General features: G+C 40.1%; 2 protein-coding genes and 2 non-coding genes across 4 annotated transcripts in view; 3 read left to right on the top strand and 1 right to left on the bottom strand.

Moving 5' to 3' along the window:
* The window catches only part of LOC132884340 (carbamoyl-phosphate synthase [ammonia], mitochondrial-like), a 42881-nt gene extending 35285 nt beyond the window's left edge, over positions 1-7596 (top strand). Inside the window, exon 4 of the mRNA XM_060918183.1 lies at positions 7486-7596. Coding sequence (XP_060774166.1) covers positions 7486-7596 — 111 coding nt within the window. The remainder of the gene's footprint in view (positions 1-7485) is intronic.
* On the bottom strand, positions 5144-5216 carry trnaf-gaa (transfer RNA phenylalanine (anticodon GAA)). The gene has a single exon. It is a non-coding gene; the product is annotated as a tRNA-Phe (tRNA).
* Positions 7597-11191: 3595 nt separating the features above from the next.
* On the top strand, positions 11192-11263 carry trnaq-uug (transfer RNA glutamine (anticodon UUG)). The gene has a single exon. It is a non-coding gene; the product is annotated as a tRNA-Gln (tRNA).
* Positions 11264-14686: 3423 nt separating this feature from the next.
* LOC132884330 (carbamoyl-phosphate synthase [ammonia], mitochondrial-like) lies at positions 14687-24693 on the top strand. The gene is made up of 4 exons (XM_060918173.1): positions 14687-14752; positions 22826-23015; positions 24453-24610; positions 24664-24693. The coding sequence occupies exons 1-4, from the start codon at positions 14687-14689 to the stop codon at positions 24691-24693; spliced, it is 444 nt and encodes a 147-aa protein (XP_060774156.1).
* The last annotated feature ends 421 nt before the right edge of the window (positions 24694-25114 follow it).

Raw genomic sequence — 25114 nt, 5'->3', positions numbered from 1 at the left:
ACAAAAAAATTCAAACTACTAATTTAAGGTCAGGGGCGGCACGGTGGTGTAGTGGTTAGTGCTGTCGCCTCACAGCAAGAAGGTCCTGGGTTCGAGCCCCGGGGCCGGCGAGGGCCTTTCTGTGTGGAGTTTGCATGTTCTCCCCGTGTCCGCGTGGGTTTCCTCCAGGTGCTCCGGTTTCCCCCACAGTCCAAAGACATGCAGGTTAGGTTAACTGGTGACTCTAAATTGACCGTAGGTGTGAATGGTTGTCTGTGTCTATGTGTCGGCCCTGTGATGACCTGGCGACTTGTCCAGGGTGTACCCCGCCTTTCGCCCGTAGTCAGCTGGGATAGGCTCCAGCTTGCCTGCGACCCTGTAGAACAGGATAAAGCGGCTAGAGATAATGAGATGAGATGAGAATTTAAGGTCAGACAATGAAAGTGACCTTGTAGTTAACTATATAACTGTATCGGATCATCAGTTAGAATGTTTTACTCCCCTAAAAGAAACTGAATTACTTTCATTAATCTCTACATCAAAAGCCTCAACTTGCGTACTAGATCCCTTACCTACACATCTATTCAAACAGATAATGCCTGGAGTAATTGAACCGCTTCTAAAAATAATAAATTCTTCTCTTATGGTTGGCTATGTACCCAAATCCTTTAAACTAGCAGTTATCAAACCCCTGATTAAAAAACCTGACCTTGATCCCTGTCAGCTGTCCAATTATCGGCCAATATCAAACCTCCCCTTTATCTCCAAGATCCTTGAAAAAGCTGTGGCACAGCAGTTATGCTCATATTTACATAGAAATAACATCCATGAAATGTATCAGTCAGGATTTAGACCTCATCATAACACAGAGACAGCACTGGTTAAAGTAGTAAACGACCTACTGTTGGCATCTGATCAGGGCTGTGTCTCGCTACTTGTGTTGCTTGACCTTAGTGCTGCATTTGATACCATTGATCATTCCATTCTTCTGGATAGACTAGAAAATGTTGTGGGAGTTAAGGGACTGGCCCTCTCCTGGCTCAGGTCTTATCTAACTGATTGTTATCAGTATGTTGATAAAAATGGTGATATTTCTAGACGTACCGAGGTAAAGTTTGGTGTTCCACAAGGTTCTGTCTTGGGTCCACTGCTTTTTTCTCTATATATGTTACCTCTGGGCGATATTATTCGTAAACATTGTATTAGTTTCCACTGTTATGCTGATGACACACAGTTGTATGTCTCTGCAAAACCTGATGAGAGACACCAGCTTAATAGAATTGAGGAATGTGTTAAGGACATTAGACACTGGATGCTTATTAATTTCCTTCTGCTTAACTCTGACAAGACTGAAGTACTTGTGCTAGGACCACATACAGCTAGAAGTAAGTTTTCTGATTACACAGTGACTCTGGATGGCCTTTCTGTTTCTTCACATGCAGCAGTAAAAGATCTCGGAGTGATTATTGACCCCAGTCTTTCATTCGAAACTCACATTGATAACATCACCCGGATAGCTTTCTTTCATCTCAGAAATATTGCAAAGATAAGAAATTTAATGTCATTGCATGATGCAGAAAAACTAGTCCATGCTTTCGTTACCTCCAGGTTGGATTATTGTAATGCCTTACTGTCTGGATGTTCCAATAAGTGCATAAATAAGCTCCAGTTAGTTCAAAATGCAGCAGCAAGAGTCCTTACTAGAACTAGAAAATATGACCACATCACGCCTGTCTTATCCACACTGCATTGGCTCCCAATCAAATTTCATATTGATTATAAAATACTACTATTGACCTTTAAAGCACTAAATGGTCTCGCACCACAGTACCTGAGTGAACTTCTGCTCCTCTATGACCCGCCACGCCTACTTAGATCAAAAGGTGCAGGCTATCTGCTGGTACCTCGTATAGTGAAGGCTACATCAGGGGGCAGAGCCTTTTCTTACAAAGCCCCACAGTTATGGAACAGCCTTCCAAGTAATGTTCGGAAATCAGACACAGTCTCAGCATTTAAGTCTAGGCTGAAAACATATCTGTTTAGTCAAGCCTTTTGTTAATGGTGTTTATGAGGTAAAGGAGTAGATCTGGAGGGTCCTCAGACATAGAGTGTTTTGGTAAACTGGGATGTATGGATGCTGTCAGTCCCCACTCGCTTGCTCACTCGAGTTTGTTGACGGTGTAGTGGCTGGCTGCTTTATGTCCCGGGGCTCCCTCATGCCTGTGTTACCTTCTGGCTCTCTCCTTTTAGTTATGCTGTCTTAGTTAGTTGCCGGAGTCCCTGCTTGTACTCGGTGCAATATGTATACTGCTCCTACTTATTCAGGTGACATTGGGCATACCTAACAACCTGGGTTTTCTTTCCCTCCCCCCTCCCCCACCCCAAATCTGTCCCTCTGAGTTACATGGAGTCAACAGGAAATCTTTTGGTGGAGAGGGTGGAGACCTCGACTGGCTATGGTAGCCTGCAGGGAATCGGCCGTCAGACTTCTGTCGCATGTCCCAGACCCGGTGAAATGTAACTGAATTGTCTTGGCCAGCCCTAAGGGTCCCATCTGCATCTCATCATTGCTGAGGAATGTGCTCCCATCACCCAATCAAGCATCCAGCCAGAGCAGGTCATGATATATTTTTTACCATATTAACATGCCATTGTTGTGTGTTATGCCTGATGTCAAGACTCTTGTCTCTGCGAGCCTACCACACAGATTTAATACTTGTCATTTTTAGGGTATACCTAACAACATGTGTTTTCTTTCTCTCTCTCTTCCCCCCCAATCTATCCCTCTGAGTTACATATTGGTCCTGGGATTGAGATGCTGGCCTCTTCTGCCCCTCGGACCTGCTTGATCCATCATGGTGCCCTGTGTCTGGTTGGAGTTTTATCACATCGCTCCTGTGAAGGACGGCCCCATGAGGATATTTGAGGGTTATATCTGGAGGATGCTCTTGACTCTTACAGGAATGCTTTTATGGCTGAGGACTACAGTTGTCTTGCTAACTTTAGGACTGCAGTTATCATGAACAGTTTTGCACTCAATTTTCCATCAATGAAGAGTTATAACATCAACGAAACTGTCCTCATGTTAAAACTGTTAATATTATAGTCAGGCTGTCTGTTGTTGCCCAAATGAGGATGGGTTCCCTTTTGAGTCTGGTTCCTCTCGAGGTTTCTTCCTCATGTCGTCTGAGGGAGTTTTTCCTTGCCACCGTTGCCACAGGCTTGCTCATTGGGGATAGATTAGGGATAAAATTAGCTCATGTTTTAAGTTGTTCTAATTCTGTAAAGCTGCTTTGCGACAATGTTTATTGTTAAAAGCCCTATACAAATAAACTTGACTTGACTTGACCCTGTAGACCCTTTCTGTTTTGTGCTACAATGTGAAGGGGGGGCAATTACTGTTATTTACTTTTTACTAAACTCATCGTATCTCTGCAACCATAAAATATTGTTTTCCCAAAATTCCAAACCCTATGACCTTCTTGCGGTGTCCCTTTACAGAGAGCTGATTTTAAGGTGAATTGAGCCTGTTTGAAATTTTAAGGTAAAGTCCCTACAATAATCATGGAATTGGTGTGAAGGAAAAGGCCATTGCAAGATTAATTTATAATTGATCACTTTGTGAGAAACTTCCCTGTGTATTTTTGAATCTTGTCTTTGCCTTTTTGTCCACTGAAATAGATGCGACGTTATATTGTATCTAAAACATGATTTCTATATAAAATGAATGGGCACACCATCCTGTTATCTCTCTCAACTAACTCATTGGGGTTTTTCTGTATTTATAGGCTCTGAAAGAGATTCTCTCACAACATGAGCAAAATGTACGCTCTTCAATTAATACTGTACCTTCAGCTACTATTAACACATCATATCCATCTTCCATCAAATACTGCCTGGAAACACAATAAACTCTCTCAACAACCTCTCTCTTCTCCTTTTGGTATTTCATCTGAGTGTGCTATAGCCAAAACAGCTGGAGCATCTGTGTCTACTGGTGTACAAGCAGCAGCTCCTCCTTCTTCAAATACTGCATCAGGCACAAACACAAACAGCCTTTACACCCTCTCCTTCAACTACAGCATTGGGGTTCTAATAAAAAAATAAATAACAGTAATTGCAGTAACTGATTCCGCAGTGCCAAATACATTACTGTTTCTGAAATGTGATCAGGAAATTTTATATTGGGGCACGTGCCCCAGTGAGCCAATGGACAACTTATAAATTCAAGTAACAGGCTAAACGCAAGCTTAGCACTTACCGTGCGGTGAGATCTTTGGGATGGCGCTTCTGACTTTTGTTTTCAAATCGTAGGAACTGCTCCGCGTACCAGACATCACTCAAATCCTTCAATGTGACTCTACCTCACAAATTTACCTTTTTCAAAATGTATGGAGCAGACACCAAACTGTCCTGTCGGCTTGAAGTTCCCTCTCTTTGTTGGTACAAATCAAACCCATTCATTCTGCAAGTGTCCTGCTAACTTTGGGCTACAATGGATCAAAACTCTACTTTTTTCATTGGCTACATTTGAACAGCCTTGAAGGACACACCCCTTAGGAGGCATGCTTTGGTTTTAGTTTTGTTGCAGAATTAAAAAAAAAAGTTTAAAATGTGCTACACTTTGCAAAGCAGACGAAGCTGGAAATGCCACGAACTTTCAAGCGTTTCGCATATGACGTCACTTCTTTGAATGAACAGTAACTTACCAGGAATGCGTTCGTGTAATGGCGGACTCAAAGAGCCAAACTTTACCAACTAAACAGAACATGTTCCCTGTCTTGTATTAAGATACAATTTAGACAGTAAACTATTAAACATGCTTAGTTTTATAAGGTATAATTTCCAGGGGTAATGCAAATTCATAAGACGAGCACTTTAATGGAAACAAAGGGTTTGGGACATGACAGCGTGCTTGACCAAAAGGACCCTGTAGTTGAGACAATATGTGTATATTACAAGCTGCAAACAAAGGCTCTACAGAGATTTGAACTCAGACCACTGGAGTCAAAGTCCACAGTGCTAGCCATTACACCATGGAACAAAGGGCAAATTGTTTTCACCACCAAATTACTGGCATTTACTGACAGTGTCTTGGCAAAAAAAAAAAAATCAATCAGCCCCTTGGTCAAAGGATTAAATGAACACACACCACAGTCCTCAATGCCAAAACCCAGGATTGAACCAGGGACCTTTAGAGCTTCAGTCTAACGCTCTCCCTACTGAGCTATTTCAGCAAGAAAATGCCACCATCTGAGCAGTCGCATCCCTGATATAAACATTAGTAGTTGCTAAATCCAATCGGTCAGGTCACATGGTGTTCAAAATCTAATTAAATATAAAGTGATTAAAATGATCTGTAGTATCATCTGGAAGTATTACATATATATAGTGCTAATTGATTAATGAAACTCTTTTATGTTGTTGGCAATTTGTTTTATTCCAAGCATGTTTTTACTTAAATGAACAAAAGTTCACATGAAAGAATGAGCAAATAATAAGCTAAATAATGATGTAAATGTGTTCTCTGTGCTCGCTCATTTCACTGTTACCCCCCAATCATGCAGTCTTGATTATTTCACTGTTATCCACAGTGTCAAGTGGGTAATGATCTCCCTTAGAAGTGGACACACACACACACAGAGAGAGAGAGAGGTTTTGATAGCCGGATCCACTCTGTGGGTCATAGAAGTGTTCCTGTAATATTAAAAACAATAAATTGTAGCGTAAGTTCAGAACATATTACAACTACAAAAATTGACATACAAGCTTTTCATTTACAAACTTACATATCCATTGTCTGAGTATGGATCTCTGAGGCTGGGAAATAGAGAGATGATGCCCAAAGCATATATACTTCACACAGAGACAGGTGGGCTCCTCCTGAAACATAAACACGACATTACTACTACATTTCCTTCAGTTTAAAAGATACAAATTTTTACTATTGTTAGCTTCAGTGAGTTTTAGTCTCTCTCAAATTGTTAGTTTTTGTATAATGTTTTAGCCATTTAATATCTATTTCTATCATAGGAAAATGAAGTAATAAATTGCTTTACTAATATGCAATGTCGTAAAATGAGTGTGCTCTTTTTAAAATAATTTCTATATTAAGTAAAGTACAAATATGGACATTTAAGTTTTACGCATGAATTTCAACCATGTCGGCCACAAGAAGGTTTCCCAACTGTCTCCTTGTGCTATCCGTCAATGTTTTCATTTTATCATATTCATCCAAAATAATCTGTCCACCCGGTTTAGCCTGGAGAGCATCTCTCACCATCTGAAAGATAAAGAATCAGAAAGTTAGCAATTATCCATCATCATCATTACGTCCAACAACAAAACCACAGTTTAACTGCACAATATCTTTGTGTGTGATATTTGATAACTAATATCATTTGTTACAAAAGCTGCATACCTCTTTTGCCGATTCTCGTTCAGCATGGGTTCTCTTCCCTCCGTTTGTCTGAACAATCACTGTTGTATCTGATGAATCATGCGATAGATCATGTTGAAGCACAACCGTAAACAGTTTAAAAAAATGTATACACAAAATGAAAAAATAAGTAGTTCTCCACAATATTCATTATTGATGATCCACTCCCTCCCTAACAAGGCTGATCCTCACCTGTTGACTTTTCAGTTGTCACCCTAACAGTAAGGTTCCCTGCTTGCAAAAGTTCCTCAAACACATCTGCATCGACTTCTGTCCCTGATTCATCTGTCAAGTGCAGCTCAGTCTCAAGTGGAAGATCTAGCTTTTGAATGACTGACAAAAATATTAGATTTAGAGCAATGAAAAATTACAATAAGAGCATTACCAGAAATTTGCTAAGCTTGTTTTTCAACATTTTAGGTCAACTTCTAAAAGTACTTTTTGATTTCTTCACAGGGCATTACCATTAGCTATCATAAACAAAACTCCACAATATAAGACATGTAAATATCACATACATTCAACAGGTATTATAGCAAGTAGTCAATTAACACAAACATTCTGGACTGCATGAAAAATGATGCCAACCTTTCTGAAGAAATGTGTTGAAGTCATCATAGCCATCTTCAGTCTCAGCCACTTTGACATACTTCTGCGTTTCTCCAAATCTCACCTTCACCAACATGATTAACTATGAAGAAAAAAGAAGAGAATACATCCACACTGTGCCATAATTTACAGTATGTTCACCATGGATGTGTAGAGACAGGAGAATTTTTGCCTGGCTTTAATCGCCTGAGTTCGACCGTCGGAGTATTTGTTTTGATTTTTAGCATTACTCACGAGTAAAGGCATAAACATGATAGCGACGTTATTGTTTATATGCATAGATAGCTACACACTGTGTAACTTGTTAAGTTAAATAAGCTCATTTCGCATTTCAGACGTTTATTATTATGGCAGCAGCTGAGGGTGTGTGTGACTCCGGTGTTAGCTCCAGCTAAGGTTAGATTGAGAAGGACTTGGTGTGGCTGGTGTGGTGGCCTAGTGTGTGTGTATTCCTCCAGCAGCAACATGCCACCCGGCTCTCAGAGCTTGCCAGGCTTTCAGTAGCTGCCCCTCGGCAAGCAGGAGCTCAACCCCCCGGTCCAGCCCCGGCTCTCTACTCCATAGCTTGACACTCAGCTGCCGTGACATTTTGCCATGTAAAGCCAACAACGTCATTCATCAAGACTAGACCATAGCTATTTTTTTTTCCCAAATGATTTTTCCGACAGAGAATGTTCGCCAACGCGATGCCTGGTGCGTGTGCTACATCACTTTAGCTAGCTTAAACCCCTCACAAAAAATGTGCAGTTGTACATATATACCGCGTTATCCAAATGTGTATACTTACGTCAAGCAAACTACGTATATTCATCGACACTCTTGTGCAAAAGGAACATTAATGTACCCATCAAAAAATAAAATATAACAATCATGCTAACCTTAACATGGGACTTACCTAGTCACAATGTTAGCTGCAGCCGGGACTCCCTGCTACTTATTTTCAGCACATATAAAATGCTACTGCATAGAAAGTATTATTAAATAGACATAATACCTTTGATTTACTTACACAAAGACACTCGGTACAGTCGAAGGAAGTGAAGAGAAAGCTGTCGTCCGCTGTCCCCGCTTGGAGTCGTCCCGCTCTTTAGGCAAACATGTCACAGATATGTTGGAATGCTGGCAGCAACTCTGTTAAGTGTTGATTTTAAAATCAACACTTAACAGAGTTGCTTAGATTTAACTCCCCGGATTAACACCAACTCTTTTGAGCAACTAACTCTCACGTAGTTGAATTAGACTAAACAAGTGTGTTAGGACTGGGACTGTTTTGGCCTCTAGAGGCCGCTGTTATTTCCTTTTCATGTCATGTTTGTTTTGGCCTCTAGAGGCCGCCACTGTTCCTGTGTTTTGTGTTTGTGTTGATTGCCTGTTTGTCTTCATTAGTGTCACCTGGGCCCTGTACTACGAACGGAGGTCAACCTACCCAGAAGTAACCCAGGGTTCCCCCGCTAAACCGGGGTTGACAAAACCTGGTTATCTTGTTTGGGGTTAAACGGTACTACGACGCCAGTTATGAAGTTGATTTGTTGAACCTGTGTTAACCTAATCAGGGTTAATGCGCATTCACATTAAAGGGGAGGTTATCAGCGCAAATCCCCACTGTTCACAATGGCACGGTCGCCGTACTTCACGGAGGAAGAATGCGCTGTCATAATGCAAAGCTACGAGGAGTTCAAAACAACATTAAGAGCAAAATCTACACAGCAGCTGCCAATAAGGAGCGGCAAACATGTTGGCAACGAATTGCCAATCGGGTGAATGCGCAAGTACATTCTCCCTTCTACATGTTCCAGAACAGAAGTATAGGATGAGAGAAAGCTTCATGATCAATCACAAGTCACAGAAAATGGTCCTTCGACGTGGCCCCAGTCATATATAGCTTGTTTAATGTCCGAAAAATCCTGAATAAAATTTGGTATGGTAAATTCATGGAGTAGCCTACTTAAGCTGATATGTGCACAGAGTCACATGAATTAGGATGACTGACTGTTCAGTCCCTTTGACTAAGTTGGTGTATGTCCTGTGAACATTTCAGAGGCAACAGCAGTGCCAAACGCACCTGGCAACAGGTGAAAATGAAATATAAAAAACATCATTCATAATTGTGTGTGTGTGTGTGTGTGCGCGCGTGCAAGCAAGCGTTCATTTGCCTTTTATTTATTCCAGTTTTATCTGTTTGCCTAATAGTTCAAATTGTTTTGTATATAGTTTATAATGTTGTTGTGTGATATTAATGATAATATTGTGGGAAAACTACTTTGCACGGACGTTCATTTAATTTATTCTATCGTCATTTTGTTTGTTCTATTTTTGTGTATTTTATTTATTTATCTGTTTGTCTAGTTGTATCTATTTTTCTAATAATAATAATATATTTTTTGCATTAATAGTTTTTTTTCCTATTAAAATAATCTTGTGTTCTTGTTATAACTTTACCTATTTATCTGACTGTTTAGTTGTATCTATTTTTGTTACAATTTCAATATTTTTAATATAGAAAGTTTGTTTTTTTCTATTAAAATGTTCTTGTGTGATAACTACTTCTTGTGTTATATTTATTGTAGTTGTATCTATTTTGTATCTCAGACTTAAATATTTTTGTAAAACAAGTGTTTTTCTATAAAATATTCTTGCGTTCTTGGTAACTATGTTCTTGAGTGGGTTCTTTTTTTTTTTACAGAAAAGCCGTTCTGCATGGACATTCATTGAAGCCCTCATTGTTTTTTAATGGTTATTTATGAGCATTTAGGGGTTACAATAATGTAAGTCTAGGTTGCTTTATATAAAAGGTATGTCCAGAAATATTGATGTCACTGTCTAAGCAGAGGGATCTGGCTTCTTTAGACGCTGTCTTCTTAAAACTGAATAAATATTTAAAAAGAGCCAAATGAGCCAGTCTTTTGAACGGCTCTTTTCAAAGAACGGATCACAAAGATGCGGATCCCATCAAAGAGCCATAAATCCCATCTCTAATCTGCGCTCCGATATCGCACGGGTCATCCAGGTACGCTGGCATTGTCTCTAGAGGAAATGTCAGTGGAGAGGTGGTGTTTAAAAAGGGTGTGGTTAATCGGAAACCTCGGGTTAACCAAGAACATAACCTGAGACGAGCAGGTTTGAGATGCAGCGTAAATTGCCATGGCAGCATACCTCGGTTTGAACATAGCCAACTTTCGTAGTATGGGTAAATCGGGAAGTTACGCTGCACGTGATCAAGTTACTCTCGAAGTTACCCTGGTAAGCCAGAAAACCCGCTTTGTAGTACAGGGCCCAGTTTCACATTTATTTTGTGTATATATACTCCCTCAGTTCAGTCCCTAGTCACGGAGTCTTAATGCTATGCTGTTAGCGCTAGTTCCCTCTGGCCCATGTATCTTGCCTGTGTCTTAGTATTTTTGTTTTTTGTTACTTTCTTTTGGACTTTGTGGATTTTTGTTTTGACCTTTGGATCTTCTGAGCGTTTGAGTTTTTGCCTCTTCTTTTCTGAGTTGGATTTTGGACATTGAACCTTTGGATATTTTTGTTTTTGTATATCATCTGAGCTTTTGGATTATCCTTTTGTTTTTTCTTTGGATTGTATAAATTGTAAATAAACTGTTTTTGATACTCTACTTTCGCCTCACGCCTCTGCACTTCAGTTATCCCCCTGGTGGCCTGGTGGGGGTTTGCTGGATTAGCACACTAGCGACCTGGGTTTGATTCCCAGAAAGACTCCATCATGAATGACTCAGCAGAGGCTGCTTCAACTGTCCCTGCCAACCTTCAGGGAATTATGGCAGCTTTGACATGCTTCGGAGTGACCATGGACAGTTTGTTGTGAATATCTGCTACATATTACAATATCAGTAGGTATTTTATGTTTTTAGATGCAAAAATATAAAGTTTTAGTTCGTGGAACGACATGTAACGTTTGACTTGGATTATCATGTGGTTACAATGTCAATTGCCTGTTGACATTGATTGATAAATTACAAAACTAGAAATTAATACAAACAACAATGAATGATTAACCATGTAGCCAGCAGTCAGGGTTGCAAGAATTTTTTTTCCACCAGGTTGATGATTTCAGGTAAAACCTTCAATCATGTGTTCATGTGCTGCTGGAATTTCATTATATCATTCAAAGGTTTGACAGTGAAAACAACTCTTCGGTTATGTCTTGGTTCCATGGTGTAATGGTTAGCACCCTGGACTTTGATTCCAGTGATCTGAGTTCAAATCTCAGTGGAACCTCTGAAGCCTTTGTTTGTGGCTTCTGAAATCACGCGCACAGACTGTCTCAACTATATGCTCCTTTTGGTCAAGCAAGCTGTCACGTCCCAAACCCTTTGTTTCCGTTAAAGTGCCAGTCTTCTGAAAATTACATTACCCCTGGGAATTATACCTGATAAAACTAGACATGTTTAATAGTTTACTGTCTAAATTGTATTTTAATATAAGACCAGGAACATGTTCTGTTTATTTGGTAAAGTTTGGCTCTTTGAGTCCACCATTACACGAACGCGTTCCTGGTAAGTTACTGTTTGTTCAAAGAAGTGACATCATATGCGAAATGCTTAAAAGTTCGTTGGCATTTCTGGCTTCGTCTGTTTTGCAAATTGGAGCACTTTTTTAACAATTTTTTTTATTTATTCTGCAACAAAACTAAAACCAAAGCATGCCTCCTAAGGGGTGTGTCCTTCAAGGCTGTTCAAGTGACATTTAGTGTCAATGACAATTTGCAGCGTTCTGATGCCGTGTGCAGCCCTGTTGACCTGACCTCACTCCGTAAACGAGCAACCAAGTGGTATTTGAGAACACCACCTCCCCGTGACGAATTGCAATGCCCATGCTTCCACAGTCAACAGACATGTAGATAATGCCCGATTTTGTTTTTAAAGCAGCCGTCATGGACCTTGACGGAAAACCAGAGAGGCAGGGAAACCGTTCAAACGAGATTTTGTCCCGATGGTCGTCTGCACGTAGCCGATAACTGGACGTCAACGAAAGCAGAGCTCAAAAGGCAAAGCATGGCTCTGCCAGGTTTCTCAGGAGTGTCTATTCGCTTGTTAGGTGCAAGGGGAAACCACTGCACAGCAGAAAACACGCGAAGCTTTTTCAGCATCTCGGTTTGGGATTGTTCCAAAAGGCACGGACGGAGCAGAGATGGCAGCTCGACATTTGTTCGCTGCCAAGTTCAAGAAAACCAGCACCGTTTCCGCCCGGTTTCGAATCGTGGACCGCTCTCGTGTTAAGCGAACGTGGTAACCAATACAATACGGACACCACGCGTGTGTTAGCTCTTGCCTGGGCCTCAAGAAGAACACGGGTCACACTTAAACAATTGACACGAGAATAGGGGCACGGCCTTGGCATCGTAGAGATGAGCTGGTGGTCGAGTGTGACAAGGTTCAACATCGAAAAGCGCTGCAACAACATCACGGGAAGAAATCAAATGCCTTGTTTGGACGGGCCAAGGAGGGGACTGAGGACTGGTCTTTCCACTAGCAACGTAAGTACAACCCCGATTCCAAAAAAGTTGGGACAAAGTACAAATTGTAAATAAAAACAGAATTCAATAATTTACAAATCTCAAAAACTGATATTGTATTCACAATAGAACATAGACAACATATCAAATGTCAAAAGTGAGACATTTTGAAATTTCATGCCAAATATTGGCTCATTTGAAATTTCATGACAGCAACACATCTCAAAAAAGTTGGGACAGGGGCAATAAGAGGCTGGAAAAGTTAAAGGTACAAAAAAGGAACAGCTGGAGGACCAAATTGCAACTCATTAGGTCAATTGGCAATAGGTCATTAACATGACTGGGTATAAAAAGAGCATCTTGGAGTGGCAGCGGCTCTCAGAAGTAAAGATGGGAAGAGGATCACCAATCCCCCTAATTCTGCGCCAACAAAAAGTGGAGCAATATCAGAAAGGAGTTCGACAGTGTAAAATTGCAAAGAGTTTGAACATATCATCATCTACAGTTCATAATATCATCAAAAGATTCAGATAATCTGGAAGAATCTCTGTGCATAAGGGTCAAGGCCGGAAAACCATACTGGGTGCCCGTGATCTTCGGGCCCTTAGATGGCACTGCATCACATACAGGCATGCTTCTGTATTGGAAATCACAAAATGGGCTCAGGAATATTTCCAGAGAACATTATCTGTGAACACAATTCACCGTGCCATCCGCCGTTGCCAGCTAAAACTCTATAGTTCAAAGAAGAAGCCGTATCTAAACATGATCCAGAAGCGCAGATGTCTTCTCTGGGCCAAGGCTCATTTAAAATGGACTGTGGCAAAGTGGAAAACTGTTCTGTGGTCAGATGAATCAAAATTTGAAGTTCTTTATGGAAATCAGGGACACCGTGTCATTCAGACTAAAGAGGAGAAGGACGACCCAAGTTATCATCAGCGCTCAGTTCAGAAGCCTGCATCTCTGATGGTATGGGGTTGCATTAGTGTGTGTGGCATGGGCAGCTTACACATCTGGAAAGACACCATCAATGCTGAAAGGTATATCCAGGTTCTAGAGCAACATACTGTATGCTCCCATCCAGCCGAAGTCGCTTTCAGGGAAGACCTTGCATTTTCCAACATGACAATGCCAAACCACATACTGCATCAATTATACAGCATCATGGCTGCGTAGAAGAAGGGTCCGGGTACTGAACTGGACAGCCTGCAGTCCAGATCTTTCACCCATAGAAAACATTTGGCGCATCATAAAACGGAAGATACGACAAAAAAAGACTTAAGACAGTTGAGCAACTAGAATCCTACATTAGACAAGAATGGGTTAACATTCCTATCCCTAAACTTGAGCAACTTGTCTCCTCAGTCCCCAGACGTTTACAGACTGTTGTAAAGAGAAAAGGGGATGTCTCACAGTGGTAAACATGGCCTTGTCCCAACTTTTTTGAGATGTGTTGTTGTCATGAAATTTAAAATCACCTAATTTTTTCTCTTTAAATGATACATTTTCTCAGTTTAAACATTTGATATGTCATCTATGTTCTATTCTGAATAAAATATGGAATTTTGAAACTTCCACATCATTGCATTCCATTTTTATTTACAATTTGTACTTTGTCCCAACTTTTTTGGAATCGGGGTTGTAGTTGTTTGCAGGTTTGAATGACATCAGTTTGCCCCGTGTACATTCGACCCATGAAGCGGTGAAGAACATGGGCTCCTGCATGTTTTCCTTTCGTTGGCTACAAGCGACAGGTGTATATTTGTCCACAAACAGAGAACTGGAGAGTCACTGTTTAAGATTTGTTCGACATTGGCTGGTCGAAAGCAAATACTTGCTTCCGTAGTTGGCACGGACAGAGAAGAGATCACAGCTCAGCAGTCACTCACTGCTGAGTTCAAAAAAATAAATGAATTAACCAACCAGCCACTGTTTCGGCCCGGGGACTTTTCGCGTGTAAGACGAACATGATAACCACTACACTACAGAAACCACAAAGCTCTTACCGATCAGCTGTTGCCTGGGCCTCAAATACAGAAGCAATGGCACTGAGGCATTTGTCCCCAGCCTGTAGCGTTGGTGGTATAGTGGCTAGCATAGCTGCCTTCGAAGCAGTTGGCTTGGGTTTGATTCCTGGCCAACGCACACTCTTTAACGCTTCGTTGCTCTGATGAAAGGCAGAGAGCATGGCGAGGCACTTGGGAGGAAACAGCAGGAACGGATCGGTTGCTCGTCACTGCCTTGCCAAGGAGGTGACGGAGGGCTGCTCCTTCTGCTTTTCGCTTACGTTGCATGTAGTCGAATAGCATCGGTTTGCGCAAACCTGGGCGTGACTGAAGGACACAGGCACCCGCGCGTTTGTCTTTCGTGTCTTTTTCAAAAGACTCGGTATCAAGAACGCACGCCACTGCAGAGAATAGGATACAATCCATGTGGAAACAAAAGAACGGACTGGCGCAAACGATGTCACGTGTGCAGTGCCGCCGACCTGTAAATCGCTGCGAACTAATAATGGCGGCCGAGCTTTTAGTGATTTTTGGAACAGAACTCAGATGCAAAAAAGCAGTTTTCAAAATCATTTTTTGATTTATCCGGCAACTTTACAGTGTATTTGAGCACATCACACCTTCTGATGGAACTTTCATGAGATGAGCACTTGAAGAACAATTCAGCCAAGTGAAATCCCTGATACCCCGGTCCAGATCGACCATTTAAGGATTTAAGGTAAAACTTGGGCTTGTCCGGGAGTTGAACCCAGGACCTCTCACAACCAAAGCAAGAATCATACCCCTAGACCAACAAGACAACCTACAGGTCTGCCACACAAAAAAAAAAAAAAAAAAAAAAAACATCCGTTCCTTCCCAATGTGAGTTTCGAATGAAAGTCTGGGGTGAATAATCACTCCGAGGTCTTTTACTGCTACACGTGAAGAAACAGAAAGGCCATCCAGAGTTACTGTGGAATCAGAAAACTTACTTCGAGCTGCATGTGGTCCCAGGACAAGTACTTCAGTTTTGTCAGAGTTAAGCAGAAGCAAATTAATAAGCATCCAGTGTCTAATGTCCTTTACACATTCCTCAATTCAGGTGCAGAAAAAGGAATCCAAACCAATTTTTCATTTATTTGCCAACTTGACAGTGTATTCGAGCACATCACACACGGCAAGGCAGGGATTTTCTGATGTCACTTTCATTAGACTCACACTTTAAGAAAGACGCACTCCAGCGACATCCCTGATACCCCAGTCCAGATCGACCATTTAAGGTAAAGCCTGGGCTCGTCCGGGAGTTGGACCTGGGACCTCTCGCACCCTAAGCGAGAATCATACCCCTAGACCAACCAGCCAATCTATCTAAAGCAAAGGATAAATTAGGAAAAAAAAATCCGTCCGCTTCTTTCTCCGTGGCAAAAGGTTCGATGTCATCCTAATCCAAAGAGCCAACGATTGAGGACGAGTTTGAAGAGCTTTCGTGTCTTTTCCAAAAGACTCGGTATCAAGAACGCACGCCACTGCAGAGAATAGGATACAGTCCGTGTGGAAACAAAAGAAAGGACTGGCGCAAACGATGTCATGCGTGCAGCGCCGCCGACCTGTAAATCGCTGCGAACTAATAATGGCGGCCGAGCTTTGAGTGATTTTTGGAACAGAATTCAGATGCAAAAAAGCAGTTTTCAAAATCATCTTTTGATTTATCCGGCAACTTTACAGGGTATTCGAGCACATCACACACGGCAAGGCAGGGATTTTCTGATGTCACTTTCATTAGACTCGCACTTTAAGAAAGACACACTCCAGCGACATCCCTGATACCCCAGTCCAGATCGACCATTTAAGGTAAAGCCTGGGCTCGTCCGGGAGTTGAACCCGGGCCCTCTCGCACCCTAAACGAGAATCATACCCCTAGACCAACTACCTAAAGCAAAGAATAAATTAGGAAAAAAAAATCCATCCGCTTCTTTCTCCGTGGCAAAAGGTTCGATGTCATCCTCATCCAAAGAGCCAACGATTGAGGACGAATCTGAAGAGCTTTTGTGTCTTTTTCAAAAGACTCGGTATCAAGAACGCACGCCACTGCAGAGAATAGGATACAGTCCGTGTGGAAACAAAAGAACGGACTGGCACAAAAACCCTGTCAAGCTGATTTATTTTCAAATAAGGAATAAATTTACTATAAATGCCCAATGTGACATTTATGCAACTCTCCAGATCTTTGCCAGTAGGGGTCAGAATTAAAAAAAAAAAAAAAAAAAAAATTAGAAATGTGTGGTCCATTTGGTCTGTTTTACGGTATATTCCCTATAATTTTCCTTGAAGGGGAAATGGATCCGGGTTCTTATGAGTTAATACCTACCTATAATTTGTTTTTTTTAGGAACAAACTAAGCAATTCAGAGAAAAAATAGCTTGAGCATATAATAGCTAATAATTGTAGTTCTGTGTGGTTTATAATATGCTTGTATGTCCAGAGCAACTTAGAGAGAACCGGCAATGTCCAAAAGCATCCAACTGAATATTTATTTTGAGAGTATATCATTTATATTACCATTTATATTTATAGAGCATATCATTTATATTGCTAAAATACACTATAATTTTTCTAAACTTGCAAAACAAATCATGGTGGGCAGAAATATATTTAATAAATTAGTTCACAAATTATTGTCTGCACATCATTTTACGAGTAGCGCAGGCATCAGGATGAGAGACTGAGGGACTCGGGTTTGTAAAGGAAAGGATTAACTGACTCAGGGAAGGTGGAAGTGTGTAAAGCACACACACAACTGTAATTACAACTTATATACAGTTCACAGACTGACTGAAAACACACACACACACACAATGTATGATATGAACAAATCTACAGGAGGTGTGATAATTATATAGTGGGGAAAAGTCAAGAACAAGAGTTGGCTTAGAGATTTCTTTTTCAGGTTCCTTTCTATCTGAATGATTGGATGCATGTACTGCTGCCATTTTATTATTCATCCATTTCATCTTTGTAAAAGGCCACTGCCTGAGCTCCCATCCAGCAAAATAACATGCATTTTTATGTACATGCATAATTAATTAATTAAAAATAATTAAAATTGAGCACTATGTATTGTGGGGAAAACTGGCCAGAAAAGGTCAGGACCTTTAATCCAGAGTAGTTCACACCAACAACACCTGACACAATGGCTCTGGTAATGTCAGTAAAACATTTTTGAAAAATGTCAGTTTGTGAATTTACTGTGATAAATGTGTCCTTGTTTAAAGTTGCACCACATTTAAACCATCTTTATTTTAATTTGCTTTTACTTTTAGCTGCAGATGTTACCACAACCTTTGTTTGTGTGTGTGGTTAACTGATAATAATTTGGTAAAGAGAGTATCTTTGATGAGGTTTTAGAAACTTCCTGAATAACATTTGTATGTTTTTGTAAAGCCTTTCATTGACTCTGTATTACTGTGCTCCCTCTCTAAGAGCACAGTGATAGAGCGCAGAATCTGAGAGCTTTAGACCTCTGATAGTAAGTTCAGTGGAGTCTCTGGTTGTTTTTGACTCTAATCGATGATCTTCAGGAGTGCTATCATCACCTCCACTTGACCTTGCACGTTTATACAGTAAAAACTGTGGTGCGCTGTTAGGATATTGTTTGTACCAGTAAAGCAAAATGTACTCGCTGGCTGACTCAAATGAACATTTCAGAGTAACAGTGTCTGTTTCTTTCCTGACAATGGCATCTTCATCTGTCGGCCAAATTTCATCAGCAAAACTGCCTGTTGTAAAGAGGAACATAAAGAAATAAATCTGTGAAGTATTTTTGTAAACAAACCCAAAACACTCATTTCAAGAATTTGTATTTAAAACATGGGTATTAAGGAATACAGTTAATGATCTGATGAAAGTTAATTACCTGTAGTGACAGTGAGAATCAGTGGGATGTATCTCACTTTGTACAGGAAGTTGTATAGTTGAGCCATTTCTGAACACAGCTCTGTGAGGATCCTGTATAATAGTGCTTGCTGTATGTGCTGAACTTTACACATGAGGGAACACATTTCTAGAAGGCCACACCCAGGAAGTTCTGCTGTTGGAGCATAACTTTGTACAGATCATCACTTCACAGTATCAGTCACAGTGAACTAAATCACCAATACAACACAGAACAATCCCACTGTTGCTGATCAACTCACTGCATCCAACTTCACCTCTTAAATATGGTAGATCTTTTGGAGTTAGAGGCCTGGGCTGTGTCTCAAGATTTAACATTTATACAAAAATATAACCCTCTTTCCAGTTTTGTTTTACTTTATTGGTCCATGAACAAAGAATTATAATTATTGTCCTGCTTAAGTGGCCATTATAGTATTTTTTAACTCCTGAAAATAGTTCTTAACATCGTAAATAGTGTTAACACAAATACTGTGACAAATTAGTTCAGTGACGACTCCAGCTGAGGTTTTTGTATGAAAGATGAATGTCCAACTGCCATTATGGTCATTCGCTAACAGCTGAACCATATCTGAAAAAAGTTACTGTGTCATCGAGGCATCATCTTGAAGGCAGCATATGTTACTCCAAAAATCTCAGTGTACTTTTCTGAATTAACACTGCCATCACAGAAGTGTGTTACCAAGGGCGCTGACACAACCCCATACCATGACAAACCCTGGCTTTCAGATTTGTTGTTGGTAACTGTCTGGATGGTCCTTTTCACTTTTGGTCCAAAGTACACAGTGTCCATTTTTACAAAAAAAAAAAAGACCTGGAACACTGATTTGCCTGACCACAAGACACATTTCCACTGTGAGATGGTCCATCCAACAGCACATCTGGACATAGTCAACATCAGGTTTCTTTTTTGCACATTGAAAATTTAACTGGTATTTGTGGATGTAACTCTGTATTGTAGAGCTTGACAAAGAATTGCCAAAGTAATCCCGAGCCCATGTGGTTATATCAGCTGTAGATGAATGATGGTTTTTGATGCAGTGCCGTCTGAGAGATCAGAGATCACAGGTGTTCAGCTGAGGCTTGTGCACTGAAACTCCTCCATATTCCTTGAATCATTTGATGATATTATGCAATGTAGAGGGCAAAATATTCAAATCCCTTCCTTTCTTTCCTTGAGGAACATTTGTTTCTCAACATTTCAATAATTTTCTCATGCATTTGTTGACAAACTGGAAATCCTCGGCCCATCTTTGCTCCTCAAAGACTAGACCTTTCCTGGATATCGATTTTGTACCAAATCATGATTACAATCACCTGTTGGTATCATCTGTTTCAAATTACATCATTGTTTAATTGTTTTACCTCATCACTAGCCCTAAATTTCCCCATCCCAACTTTTCCTGGAATGTGTTGCAGATGTGAAATGCAGGAATTGATGTATATTAGCAAATGAAATGAAGTTGACCAGGCACATGCTATCTCTCATAGCTCGTGGTTGCTTGGCTCTGTGGGTGGCTCCAGACCAGTTTGTCTAGCTGAAGTCTGAACACCACTGCTGCCTGAAACATCATGAAAATGAGGAAATAAGAAACTCCACAACTGTATAATTTTTGTGGCATGTTTGAGATCTGACAATTGTTTCTTCACCCACATCTAAAGATTTGTGATATAAGCTATTATATCCTTATTATTATGGACAGAATATAGGTTATACATCTTATGGATATATAAACTAAATAATCAAATAAATTTCAGTTGTCGATGGCAATGCTGTTGACTGCAGCAGTGATTTCAATACAGCATTTTTCTGACTTTCTATGATGCTACTTTTCTGGTTGCCAAATAGAAATAATTTGTTCAATTGGACATTTGAGCTTCTATTTGGAAGCTAGTTGTTCTTAACGTGAAAAAAAGTTTATAAATAAAAAAGTAAAAAAAAAGAGAATTCAGTAAAATTAGTTTGAAGAGCATGCAAATTATGGAACTTATGAGTTCTTTTGTCTTCAGTATAATAAAACTGTTTTATTATAAATTAGGGGATAAACTAGGGATAAAATTAGCTCATGTTTAAAGTCTTTTAATTTTCTGTAAAGCTGCTTTGCGACAATGACGACTGTTAAAAGTGCGATAAAAATAAACTGAGTTTTACTGATTACGATACTACTATACAACATGTGGCACCAATATAATCCATTAATAAATATTCAGAGAGAAAATGAGATTCCCATCAAAAATTTCTCAAAATCATCAGCAGATCTGCCTGCAATATAAACAAAACTTTGTGAAAGTTTTTGTCCAGTGCAGTTGGATTTCCTGTCATTGTGGGCTGCAGAGCACAGTAGTATAGTGCAGAGTCTGATACAGCAGCAGAGGAGATGAGCAGATTCACTTGGTTATTATCTTTATTAATTTTAGCAGCCATTCTTGGGGGAAGGTTGGGACTTAGAGCTCCACTTGGGACAATATAAAGAAGGAACTCGGGTGTAGATTTTGGATGCTGTATGTACCATTGCAGGTTGTTGACTGTACCAGTGAATTTTCTGTAGCTGCAGGACAGAGTGACATCATCACCTTCATGTACAACTTCACGAGTGAAAAGTGGCTCTACTGAATCTGCCATGGAGTCACCTGTCATAGAGAACATAATGTTTTGAACCTTTACATAATCAAGCCAGAACTACACAAGTCAGACCCACATTCTGCTGTTTCTTAACATCACACAGATTAATTAATTATTAATTCAACACATAATATAAAAAAAAAATCAGAACTCACCAAGTGAAAGCCATAGACACATTAATATAACAGTGAACATGATGAATTGTCTTCGCTGAATTAAAATATTCTGAGGACTTTCTGTAAGCTAATATGGTAACATCATAAAGGTTCAAAAAGCATCATGAAGCTCCGCCCCCACAACATCACATGACAGTGTCACTTACAGTGTTGTCAGATTGTTGAGCTCCTGCAGCATCCTGGTTTTATATTCAATTCAATTTTATTTTATTTGTATAGAGCTATTAACAATAGACATTGTTGCAAAGCAACTTTACAGAACTATATAAAAGCCAGATATAAATTTATGCCGACTGAGCAAACCTGAGGTGACAGTGGCAACTCCTGAGGCAACAAAAAGAAGAAACTTTGAGGGAACCCATCCTCATCTGGGTGATAACAGACAATGTGATTATAAATACCTCACAGACTAATTAATTAATAAATACACTACAGCTGTGTTTCAGGGTTTGTCCAACTAACAACCGCAAGCTCCCCAACCTGCCCTTCCTGGCCTGCTCGTTGCTCTCTGGAACCATGCCTGAGTTTCCATTGGTTGTTTGTTTATTTTCAAGTGGGCAACTGCCCAGAAGCGGACTTTTGTTCTGGGGGAGTGTATTCTGACTCCCATTTGCTTGAATATCAGTCGGTGAGCTTCAAGGGTTTTGCCACTAAAGCAACCCAATCTCCTCACATGGAGTCCCTGGCATGCTTCTCACACTTTTGGGGCATGCCTCAGGAAGCATTTGTTGCTTCATTGTTCAATGAGAGCAGTTGGGTGGAAGGTGGTGAAAAGTTCCTTTTCAGGACAGCAGCTTGCTTTTCACCAGCAGCTTTAAGAATACAAGCAGGTAAGCATCATATTTTCAGTTTGTGAAAGCTGTCTCAGCTGACTTTGCACTCGAGTGAGAGTTAGAATTTCATAGTGGATGGTGTGAATATGACAAGCCTGTTGAAAAATGTGAGTTGGAGATACTGAGGTCAGTCAGCAATTCAAGAAATCAAGACAAACAAAGTGAAAGGAATCTGTGATAGCTAACCTTCGGAGCTCATCAGAGCAGTATATCAGTAAACTCTGTCTAAGCTGACTTTGCACATTAGCGAGAATTAAAATTTTAGATGGGCAGCATGGTGGTGTAGTGGTTAGCGCTGTCGCCTCACAACAAGAAGGTCTGCGTTCGAGCCCCGTGGCTGGCGAGGGCCATTCTGTGCGGAGTTTGCATGTTCTCCCTGTGCCCGCATGGGTTTCCTTCAGGTGCTCTGGTTTCCCCCACAGTCCGAAGACATGCAATTTAGGTTAACTGGTGACTCTAAGTTGACCACAGGTGTGAATGGTTGTCTGTGTCTATGTGTCAGCCCTGTGATGACTTGGCAACTTGTCCAGGGTGTACCCTGCCTTTCGCCTGTAGTCAGCTGGGATAGGCTCCAGCTTGCCTGTGACCTTGTAGAACAGGATAAAGCGGCTAGAGATAATGAGATGAGAATTTTAGATTTGATGCTAGTATGATCTTTTATTGCCATGATGGAGTTTGTGGAGGAAATGCAGCTTTTGCTAATTAGACCTGTTGCACTGGAGCAGAGTAAATATCCACCCTGTTGCACTGTGTGCAGGAGGAGAACCTGAAGACAGTGCTGATGAACCTGACCAGCGCCTTGGTGCAGACTAACGATGTGGGAACCAAGCAGGCAGACACAGTCTACTTCTTGGCCATAACACCCCAATTTGTGAAGGAGGTGGTCAAAGCCGAGAGTCCGGATGGCATCCTGCTCTCCATGGGCGGACAAACGGCACTCAACTGTGGTGAGACCTGTTCTGAATTATATCTCTACATGTGTAGATATAGATTGGCAGCTACAGTTATCAACAGTACATAATTACTGACACTTTTTCAGATTTACCAATTGAAAACAATTTTACAAAGGTGAGTTTCAGTTACAACAGTTTTTATTGGTTAATTAATCAACCGGAAGACACCCCTCGCCCTTTGATCTTGTCATCTGATGACACAGCTCATTACCTGAGATGGAATTTTTTTTTAGCATGATGAGCAAGTTGAGGAAAACCCAAATGCTATCATCGCATGTAAGTATGGTGGAAAGATCATGGACATGTTTTTACTTCTCAAATTCACCGATATTTCATGATATCCTTGTCGAAATCTACTTTGTTTCTTACTCCTTCATTTGACAGTCCACATTTTGTATCTTATCATGCGTTTGAGAAGTCATGTGAGGTGTTGATCATCATGATCACTTTCACCGGTGTCCACCATTATCGACACCCTGTGGAATTAAGTGACATTTACAACTGTGGATCGATCTTTGTGTAGCATTTTTGAAGCAGATGAAGTACTTAAAAAAAATATAAGTGCTGTGATTTATCATAATTTTTTCCTGATTCATAACAGAATGGAATGCTTAGAGAGTATTTGGAATCCGATTGAAATCAATAGAATTAGACCAAAATCAAATTCCTAGCATATATATATTTATATATGTATTATAAATTACATGCTTGAAATATTCAGGTTTTTCTATTCCATTTTGAATTTTTTTTGCAGTTTGTTGTAAATATCTACCATATATTACAATATCAGACATTTTATATTTTTAGATATAGAAATATAAAGTTTTGGTTCGAGAACTGACATGCGACATTTTACCTGGATTTTCATGTGGTTATAATATCAATTGCCTGTTGACATTTATTGGTAAACTACAAACCTAGAAATTAATACAAACAACAGTGAGTGATTTAACAAAATGTGATGTACAAAAATACTTAGAAAGTGGGTAGAAAGTGGAACAAAAAGATTTTCTGACACAGGTTAAACATTATCAGTTCATTTGTTTACAAACGTTCGGATTACTTCCTCATTTACCTAAGCACTGACTTTGATATATTTATATAAAACATATTTTGGACTTAATACAAGTCTATATAAAAAATTAAATAAAAACTGCTTTGTTAACTTCATTCCACATACCATTTAAAAAAATCATTCTCATCTCATTGTCAATAATTGTGGAATGGTGCCACATCATCTGACACGCTAAGTAATCATGAATCAACTTATTTTTTTCCAGTGGAAGTTTGAGTGACTATTCATGCACAATTTATGTATTGAAAGTCTCTTCTACTTTTGCAATGGCCAAAAGATCATTAAGGTGTCAATGATTGTAGCTGCAGCTCTACTTCTGGATACTTAAACTTACGACCTACGATACCCTGTGGTAGGAGTGGTGCTGTTTCAGATTGGCGTACTGCAGCAGTATGGTGTGAAGGTTTTGGGCACACCTGTAGAGTCCATCATCGCCACAGAGGACAGACAGCTGTTTGCTGACAAGCTGAAGGAGATCGATGAGAGGCTCGCCCCCAGTGTGGCTGTGGAGTCGGTGAGCCCTGCTCTTCTCTCGTTACACTCCACACGTGTATATCCAATATCCAGCACACGATATTCCCAGTCACCCACTTTTAAAGGCCTATATAGATCAAATGGGTGTGCTTTAATACAAATGTTTGCATGTGTAACATTATTTATGATAATATTTACTCAGCATGTAATGATATATTGCAATGATAAATCATGATACATATTTATGACAATTTGAATAAATGAATTACAAAACAATATCAACTGTGAGCTACTGCTCACTTACGTATCCCCTCGCTCTCGCTTATATCAGAATACAAGCAATTGAAGGAATAGGACACTTATTATGAATGTTGACTTCAACAAATAATTAACCCAGAAACAAGTAAGTAAAGAGCAGTGTTCTCCCCAGGTATTTCAAATAGCATCCTGGTAAACTGTCATTTTGAAATAGCATTTTGCTTCTTGAAATAGCGTCTAAATTCACCCTATATATTTCATAAATACATTCAGTCGGTAAACAGAT

The sequence above is a fragment of the Neoarius graeffei genome, chromosome 1, assembly GCF_027579695.1.
Source record: "Neoarius graeffei isolate fNeoGra1 chromosome 1, fNeoGra1.pri, whole genome shotgun sequence".
NCBI lineage: Eukaryota > Metazoa > Chordata > Actinopteri > Siluriformes > Ariidae > Neoarius > Neoarius graeffei.
Note: the sequence above shows the minus strand (reverse complement) of the source record. Positions and strands in the feature narration are given on the sequence as shown.

What these genes read in the sequence shown, in the direction of transcription:
- LOC132884330 (XM_060918173.1), top strand. Translation starts at nt 14,687, where the DNA reads ATGGCGAGGCACTTGGGAGGAAACAGCAGGAACGGATCGGTTGCTCGT. An exon ending in GTCACTGCCTTGCCAAGGAG is followed by an intron (nt 14,753 to 22,825) that starts GTGACGGAGGGC and finishes CACTGTGTGCAG; the next exon opens with GAGGAGAACCTGAAGACAGT. An exon ending in ACAAACGGCACTCAACTGTG is followed by an intron (nt 23,016 to 24,452) that starts GTGAGACCTGTT and finishes ACCCTGTGGTAG; the next exon opens with GAGTGGTGCTGTTTCAGATT.